This window comes from Barbus barbus, assembly GCF_936440315.1.
Source record: "Barbus barbus genome assembly, chromosome: 45".
NCBI lineage: Eukaryota > Metazoa > Chordata > Actinopteri > Cypriniformes > Cyprinidae > Barbus > Barbus barbus.
This window is the reverse complement of record NC_136723.1, coordinates 9,795,974-9,805,974: the sequence shown is the minus strand read 5'-3', so window position 1 is coordinate 9,805,974 and position 10,001 is coordinate 9,795,974. Positions and strand designations below refer to the sequence as shown.

The following is a 10,001-nucleotide window of genomic DNA, read 5'->3' as shown; positions in this document are numbered from 1 at the left end:
AATGCAGATATATAAATGGAGTATAGTTAAAATCATAATGAACACTGGCATGCAAAAAAATTATGCATCTAATTCATTCAGTAGACTGTTTTACTGTAAGGCACACATCTATTAATAATAGTGGTTTCATGACATTTTGTTCTTCCTCATGGCATCATCTACTCGTCATCCCATTCCTGTCCTCTAAACCTTGAGCTCAACCAAACTACAGGACTAGATGCAGAAGCCCTTTTTACAGTGAGAACATCTTTCACAGTGATGAGAATCTCTGAGTGCTGTCAGTGGAAAAGGTTTGATTTGTCTGCATTCAGCTTGTCCTTGCGGATCTTGTAGATGAGCACAGCCACCATGATGACGCACAGGCCTCCAAATACCCCCGCTGCCACAGAGATGCCCACCATTGCCTCGTCTTGCTTCAGAGGCTTAGACACTACACAAACACAGGCACACCAAATTCACCCATTAAAAAAAAATAAAAATCACACAGCTGACAAAAGGTTTAAGAGATCTGTAATTCAAATTTAAAGGAGAGAAAACAAGTGCATACCTGTAGCAACAGGTCCAAATGGTTCTAGAAGGATTATAAAAAAGTTCAAATACATCAATTCAAAATTTAAAATGTGTAAAACGTATCCAAATGACAGTAAACAATCTTTACTCATCAGTAAACTTTATTCATTAGGGGTTCTGCAGGTTTTCTCATAAAACAAGACTTCATGTGTTCATTTTGCACCTAAAGTAAATGAATCTTAATGTGTTTAGATATTTGTATTAGAAAACAAAACAAACAAAAAAAAAAATACTGAGGAAGTCTTTTTTGCAGTGCATGCAGCATTTAATGCCATGACTTTTATAAAAATGTAAGACTTAATTTTAAGACCTACAGAAACCCTGCTTCATCCATATTTGAACCATATCTCTCAAACAGCTGACTGCTCTTACCATCCACTTTGGTGATGATTGCCCCAGAGCTCACCGTGGCAACGTCACTCACTGAGGTTCCCTGAGCTGACTGGACGGCCCTCCGCTTCCTTCCGGTAGTTGTGCAGTTCTGATGCATGCGTTATAAGATGCATTTGAATACACTTCAGTTAGATGATGGTTTATCGGGCCCTCTTGTGAATTACATATTAAGGTTTTTGCTAGCCATGATACATGTTGTCATAGGGCTGTATTCATACCTGCCGTAAGGATCTACAGAAAGAGCTCTCGCAGAGCCTGGTGGTGCAGTGCAGATAAAAGGTTGACACTCTCTTGTTTCTGTGCTCCACAAAGCGAAAAGTCTCGAACGAGAAGCGCGCCACCTGTTGTTCTCCATTCACACCCATTATGGTTTGTGGATCAAGGTTGCATCTGAGAATGACAGAGGATAATATAATCAGTATAATCTGTATTATGTAATCAGATTACAAAATTGGCTACACTTTATTTTAAAGGGGACCTATTATGCCCCTTTTTACAAGATGTAAAATAAGTCTCTGATGTCCCGAGAGCGTATATGTGAAGTTTTAGCTCAATATACCCCACAGATACATTTTTACAGCTTGTTAAAATTGCCACTTTTAGGGTGTGAGCCAAAAAGCACTGTTTTGAGTATGTTGCTTTAAATGAGAGTGAGCTGTTGCTCCCGGAGAAGAGGGCGGAGCTTCAAGAGCTCCAGCTCTGCATTAGCTGTGCTAGCCTTTGGAAATAAACATTCCACTATTAATACAAGCCTGCTGTCTTTACAGAAAACTACTCCGTTTCAAAGTCAGTCATCTGATTATACTGTGCATAATAAATTTGTGTTTATGAATTACATAGACGGGAGCACTGCGGGATAAAAATAACAACATAGCTGGTCTCATGCTATCACGAAAAGTCCCAATTCTGATTATGAGCTTTCATATGCAACTTTTAACTACAACATTCCTATTCACGATCATTCTGATAGCACTTGAAGGCAGCATCAGTGAAAACACACAGAGACAATGATAGCTGTAGCAATAAGCCTTACAGAGTGCCAAGAAGCTCTTTCAGAAAGGCAATTTAAAAACAAACGCGTGATACTTACTTTGCAGCTGATGTTCGCACACGAAGCGTTGGTATTAATTCCTAAACATATAGGGGACGTTACCGATTTTTTTTCCTGGATATTTCCTTCGAAAACGAATTTTAACCACCGTATCCTCGGCTCAGATGGGGGGAGATTATAGCGACTCCTATGTTCATTAGTGCATCCCGAAACACAACACTTGTAAAGCCTCTTTGGCGCTGACATTGTAAATATCTCCAGTAATGGCAGACCGCAGCTTCTCACTCAGGGCTGTGTTTATGCTAATAGGGCAGAGAGCGTCACAAATGGGTGGGTCTTTTTCCCTTCGGTGACGTAAACAGAGGGAGAATCTGAAACAGCTCGCTTGGAGAGACTGTTTATGATTTATTGGTTTTATAAAAAATGAGTTGGTGGATTTTTAACATTGTAAGATGGTTGTTTTCACACACTGCAGCCACACAACTGTATTCAAACTGTATTATGTATATTTTGCATAATAGGTCCCCTTTATACATGAATTATATATAATTATACAGTGTAAGTACTGAATAATATTAATTAACTACATGTACTTACTATATGGTTAGGGTTTGGTTTAGGGTTACTTGCATGTAATTATGCATCATTTATTGTTATTATATTAGTAAGTACATGATAACGTGTAACAAGGACACCTTAAAATAGTGTTACCCAAAAATTAAGTACTTGTAACTGTATTATAGAGTGCTTCTCATCACTTTATTGTTTCTATACAAATGTATTGCATTTTTTATTATGCATATCGTTCACACAGTGGCAGTAAATTATTCATAATTTTTTGATTCTCCCTAGTTCTTATTTTTTTTAAATGCACAAATTCATGTCATTTCATCTTTATGTAATGCATTCCCAAACCTTATTCACTTAATTTAGTGTTAAATTAGATTGCTGAACATTATTTAACGTGTAACTGTAACAAAGATTTAAGTCTTCACACTTACCCAACAAACAGGTCGAATGATGTGCCGTTTCCTGGGTAAGTACTAGTGGTTACATAGCATCGATCCAACAGAACATTGAACCTTTATGGGGGAAAAAATACATATATTTAAAAAGTGATCTATCAACATCAAAAATATTTAATATTATAATAACAATATATAAAAAGATAAATTGGTTACATAAAAGATTTTCATTCTGGATTACATCAGAATGAATGTCACTAAAATTCATAATTTTTATGGGTGGCATCCATATATATCATAGGCCTCCTTATGATGGATAACATCATTCATAATCTCAAACTGAACAAAATACCTCTCTGTGAGATTAGTGGCTCTGACTTCCACAAAAACCCTGGTCTTCAGCATGAGACCCGTTGGAGGTATGAAGAGACGAGTTGTATATGTGTAGTCCTTTGAGTCGATGCAGAAAGACAGTTATGAACACATGCCACGGGCCAGTTCCAATATCTCTTGAATGTTATAGTCAATAATGTGTTATGTTACGTCAAGGCTAAACTAAGCCAAAGGAACATATAATACCTCATAAAGAACCATGCTTAGAGTGCTGATGAAACTACCGTTATTGTCCTTAATTGCCAAACTCACTCCAGATCTGCAGAACAACAGTGGTTTGTTTGTAAATGGCTTAACTCATTAAATCATTTACAATTAACACATTTCAGGATATTAAGACATACAGTGAAGGCTAAAAGTCTGAGATCACTGAAAACATGTTTATTTTTTATTTCTCGAATACATTTTACAAATTCAAATTCATTACAAATTCATCAAATTTGTATTTTTGTGCAAGTTTGATGCCAATCTGGCCTTCTGTACAACATTCACATGATCACAACGTTACTTATTTGATTAGTGACCTAAATGTTAACATTTCTTCCTCATTTTATGGCATGAAGTGTCTTTAATTTCTTAAAACTTTGAACCTCAGTGTGGTCTCAGACCGTTGGACCTCACTGTACATGTTCACTCCACTCACACACTCATCTCCGTGTTGTTGACCAAGTACTGCAGTGGGTATCTACAGGAAAAGAGGTATTTCATCTCCTGCTGATAGGTGATGGTTCCAGCATTCGGGTCCTGAGTATTGACCACCCCAGAGATGTTCACAGACTGCACTCTAGAGAAGTCAGAGAACAGCCCAGATCCGATCTCCTCAGTGATCTGTTGAGATTAATTAGTTTAACAATGACACCTGAACATTAGGATACACTTTCTGAACATGAATGAAATGCATATATTGTGAGGTAATTTTGCATAATCCTAAAATGTTTTTTGTTACAGAAGTCAGAACTCAAAGTTATTTACAGGTCAGACTACTAAAAAAATAATTTTAAAAAGCATTATAAGAAGAAGAAATAAAATAAATAAATTAATTAATTAATTAATTAATTAATTAATTATATATATATATATATATATATATATATATACATTTACTAAATATATGAATTTTAAACATTAAATTTAATAAAATATGCATTATTTTAACAAGCTGTTAAACAGTCCACATACAGTCTGTATATAAATAGTCTATATAACATTTTATAGATAGATAGATAGATAGATAGATAGATAGATAGATAGATAGATAGATAGATAGATAGATAGATAGATAGATAGATAGATAGATAGATAGATAGATAGATAGATAGATAGATAGTGTTTAATTTATTTTTTGTTTTATTACAGCATTTCTTTTTATTATATCTGCTGAAAAATGTCTCATACCGTCAGCTTATTGGAGCAGATGGAAATGTATGGTTCAGTGATATAGAACTGGAATTTCATTACAGGTGGGTTGACGGTCCAGTCAGCGGTTCCTCTGCACTCGGGTTTGCCGAACTGACCATTAAGAGCCACCATGGATTCATTGTATCCATAGAAGTACATGGGGCACAGCAAAATCTGCAAATCCATCCTGTTTGTGCCACACACAACTGTGATATCAGAGTTGTCTGTAAAATAAAAAAGATAACAGTTGTCACAGTAACCTCTTATGATGTTTATTGTTTGCACATCTTTGGTATGGAAATGTATGATGCTCTTTATGCTGACAGGACATTTAAAACCACATAAACCATAACTACAAGAAGGACACATCATTAAAATAATACTGCATGTTTAAGAAAACACACTCCTCAAATTGCTGGGTAGTCCCGGGTTCCTTTGTGGTTCCAAAGGAAATGAAAGGTGAGATAGTGATGAGAGAATTAAGGATGTATAAAGAGCAAGAGGAGAAGAGGAGAGGATACATGTATGCTTTGACTGACCTGGGTCTCTGAATGTTGGGTGGGTGAGGCAGGGATTCTGAGCCTCTGACTGGAGAATCAGGACGAGCTGACACAATAGGAGGGCCGGCCACATGATGCTCTGGCTGCAGGGAAAATCCCACAAATCACATTATCACCTTGACCTCGATTTACTCAAAAAAAGATTTTAAAAGCAAAAACACCTACTTACTCTCAAATCACGCAACAAGTTTTCCGTTCTGTGTTCAGGTGTCACCAACAGGCGCTGAATGTCCCAATTCAAATGAGCCTGATGTCACTGGCCTCACGGTTTTGGCTTTTGATGAAGGAGAGCACCAACAAAGAACATCTGACTCCTGTTTTAAACATAAAAAACACTAAATAGTATATATTACAAATAATACAATTAATTTTGGGATGATAGATGAAACAATAGAACGACCGAAAGACGGGCGGATGGACAAACAGATAGATAGATAGATAGATAGATAGATAGATAGATAGATAGATAGATAGATAGATAGATAGATAGATAGATAGATAGACAGACAGACAGACAGACAGACAGACAGACAGACAGACAGACAGACAGACAGACAGACAGAGATAGATAGACAGACAGACAGACAGACAGACAGACAGACAGACAGATAGACAGATAGATAGATAGATAGATAGATAGATAGATAGACAGACAGACAGACAGACAGACAGACAGACAGACAGACAGACAGACAGAGAGACAGATAGATAGATAGACAGACAGACAGACAGAGATAGATAGATAGATAGATAGATAGATAGACAGACAGACAGACAGACAGACAGACAGACAGACAGAGATAGATAGATAGATAGATAGATAGATAGATAGATAGATAGATAGATAGATAGATAGATAGATAGATAGATAGATAGATAGATAGATAGACAGACAGACAGACAGACAGACAGACAGACAGAGAGACAGATAGATAGATAGATAGATAGACAGACAGACAGACAGAGATAGATAGATAGATAGATAGATAGATAGATAGATAGATAGATAGATAGATAGATAGACAGACAGACAGACAGACAGACAGACAGACAGACAGAGATAGATAGACAGACAGACAGACAGACAGAGATAGATAGATAGATAGATAGACAGACAGACAGACAGACAGACAGACAGACAGACAGACAGACAGAGATAGATAGATAGATAGATAGATAGATAGATAGACAGACAGACAGACAGACAGACAGACAGACAGACAGACAGACAGAGATAGATAGATAGATAGATAGATAGATAGATAGATAGATAGATAGATAGATAGATAGACAGACAGACAGACAGACAGACAGACAGACAGACAGACAGACAGAGATAGATAGATAGATAGATAGATAGATAGATAGATAGACAGACAGACAGACAGACAGACAGACAGACAGACAGACAGAGATAGATAGATAGATAGATAGATCTATTATAGATAGATAGATAGATAGATAGATAGATAGATAGATAGATAGATAGATAGATAGATAGATAGATAGATAGACAGACAGACAGCGATAGATAGATAGATAGATAGATAGATAGATAGATAGATAGATAGATAGATAGATAGATAGACAGACAGACAGACAGACAGACAGAGATAGATAGACAGACAGACAGACAGACAGAGATAGATAGATAGATAGATAGATAGATAGATAGATAGATAGACAGACAGATAGACAGACAGATATAGATAGATAGACAGACAGACAGACAGACCAGACAGACAGAGATAGATAGATAGATAGATAGATAGATAGATAGATAGACAGACAGACAGACAGACAGACAGACAGACAGACAGACAGACAGACAGACAGACAGACAGACAGACAGATAGATAGATAGATAGATAGATAGATAGATAGATAGATAGATAGATAGATAGATAGATAGATAGATAGATAGATAGATAGATAGACGTACGCACTCTTTATTGTCAAAGTATTGCAGGTTTTATTTTAAATATAAGCTGTGCTTGCAGCTCGCTGTTCTAAATTATGACGATTGGTGATATTTTATATGTTAATGATATTAATTAGGAGTCGTTTACAAGGCAGAGAGCTGAAACCATTCAATTGCTTGCAAGTTCAAGATCAGTTGCGATTCATAGATTTCTCATCTGAAAGAGACGCGTTCATTCTATGAATCGCACGTACCACTATCTTAGAAATGATCATAAGATCAAATGTAGGATGGTTTCTGCGCAACACAATGAGGCCCATGATATATCGAAATAGATCTGTGCATAAGTCTAAATGCAGCCTGTTAAAGCCACTGTCTATGATCTCATCAGTAATAATCAAACTAATGCTGAGGGAAAAAAGAAAAACCCATAACTATTGTCTGCAAACTTTCGGATAGGCCTACTTAAAGAGCACTTATTTTAAACAAGTAATTAAAAAGTAGCCTGCTTATATAATAAAAAATAAAATAAAGTAAATTTTGCACAAAATAAATTTGATTTAAAATTTAAATGAAAACGTAGCCACGTGCAGTAGGCTAATATTGAAAACTGAGAGTGTGACGCATCATAATATTGAGTTGATAATGATAATCGTAATTGAATTGAATCATGAAACCAAGATTCACGTTATGGAATCGGATCGTGAAGTGCCTGAAGATTCCCACCCCTAATAGACAGATGGACAGATAGATAGAAAATATTTTTATAAACAAATAAAAAGCACAAATAATAAAAACAATTTTTTTTAAATTAAAAAAGATAAAGCACAAATAATAAATACAAATAATTTTTAAAATAAAAAACCCACAAATAATAAATACGTAAAACACACATTGGCATAATTTCAAAATATTTGAAACACAAAATATAATAAACCAGAGTCATCTAGTAATACTAATATATTTAGACCAGAACTTAAATCATGAAGTTGTACGAATTACCTTGTTCACCTTCTCTCTTTCGTCGTCTCTTTCTCTGTTTATGACGACATAGCTATTTATACTGGCCCCTTTCTATCTATAGGTGTGAGGGAGGGCACCAGAAACACAACAGGGGTTATGAGAAATAAGGGACGCCAGAGGAGGAACACGAGGAGCTTTAAGAAGATCAGTATAAGTTCAGTATCAGGTAACATGTCTGGAATATGCTTTTGCATGTTATATTCTATAAATGCATTACATCACTGTGTATCAGGCTGCACTTAACTGTGCTATTATAACAAAGCATTATGCAACAAATATGTCCACTTGAAGACACAAGGTGGTCAAGTTATAAAACAGGACCCTAATGAAGCATGGTCTTTTCTAATTTTGTCACACTAACATACTAATAGTCTATTTTAAGACTGAAAGTCAATATTGCTTTATTTGTTGAAAAAAAATAAAAAAAAAATAGCCTTTTTTACAATTTAAATTTATATGATAAAATGAATACAAAATTATAACATTTTTATTATAGAAAAAAATATAATACATAATTGATTGAGGATAAGTATAAGATATCTGCACAATCATCTTATTTTCACAAAAGGACAATAAAATCCAATCCAAAAATTAAATAACCCCTCTTGTAATTTCAGAACTCCGAACTATTATATTTTATAAATTGAATGCAATGAAGAGCATCATAATACTTTCCTTAAACCAACAATAACAGAGGTGTTAACTGTCTAAATATTCATATTATTTTTCATAAAATACGCACACACTCTCAATATCCTCTTTTAGTGTATGTGGTTTCAGGTATGCCGTCTTCGTGAGAAAAGGTCACGTCACCTCATCGTTTTCTAGAAATAGATAACACACCCATTCAGACAAAGCCTGCCATCGTCAGAGTGTTATTTCAACAAAGACAGCCCCTCTTAAAACTACACGAGAAAGGGACAATGTAGTACATGATCTTCTAAGAGACCGTCCATCTGGCTATCTGGTTCCTCTGTCACATTGTTTCCTTTTTAAGTTCAAGTTCAAGGTTATTTGTATAACGCTTTTTACGATACAAATCAGCTCTACAGGAAATTAAGTTTCCACAATATATTTATATATTGCAGAACCTTAATATGTTTAACTTATGGCAAAATTTGTTAATTCTGTATGTTGTCTGAGCGTTGGCATCCTCTGAGATTCTCTGAGGGGTTGGCATTATCTTTTCTCAGGTGTTCGGTCATCTCAGATCATTTAAGGGTTGGATCCAGACTGAAGCTTCTGTCATTCCTAGTTACCATGGGATGTTAATTCCTAGTTACCACAACCCAAGCTAAAGAATAATAATAATGTACATTTGATCAGATATAACCGCAGTACAAGATTATAAGATGCATTATGTGAATGATTGGCTAAATAGATGTGCCTTTAATCTAGATTTAAACAGAGAGAGTGTGTCTGACCCCAAACGTTATCAGGAAGGCTATTCCAGAGTTTGGGAGCCAAATGTGAAAAAGCTCTACCTCCTTTAGTGGACTTTGCTATCCTAGGTACTACCAAAAGTCCAGAGTTGTGTGACCTTAGGGAGCGGGTTGGATTGTAGCGTGGTAGAAGACAAGTTAGGTACGCAGGAGCTAAACCATTTAGGGCCTTATAGGCAAGTAATAATATTTTGTAAATGATACGGAACTGAATGGGTAGCCAGTGCAGAGACTGTAAAATTGGGGTAAAATGATCATATTTTCTTGACCTGGTAAGAACTCTAG

General features: G+C 35.6%; 1 protein-coding gene across 1 annotated transcript; it reads right to left on the bottom strand.

Moving 5' to 3' along the window:
- Nucleotides 1–278: 278 nt before the first annotated feature.
- LOC306864422 (zona pellucida-like domain-containing protein 1) lies at nt 279–7,571 on the bottom strand (the record flags this gene model as incomplete). The annotated part of the gene is made up of 11 exons (XM_079408432.1): nt 279–430; nt 548–571; nt 943–1,051; nt 1,182–1,353; nt 3,016–3,096; nt 3,332–3,429; nt 3,559–3,631; nt 4,016–4,200; nt 4,768–4,957; nt 5,310–5,413; nt 7,506–7,571. The coding sequence occupies 11 exons, from the start codon at nt 7,569–7,571 to the stop codon at nt 279–281; spliced, it is 1,254 nt and encodes a 417-aa protein (XP_079264558.1).
- Between the last annotated feature and the right edge of the window lie 2,430 nt (nt 7,572–10,001).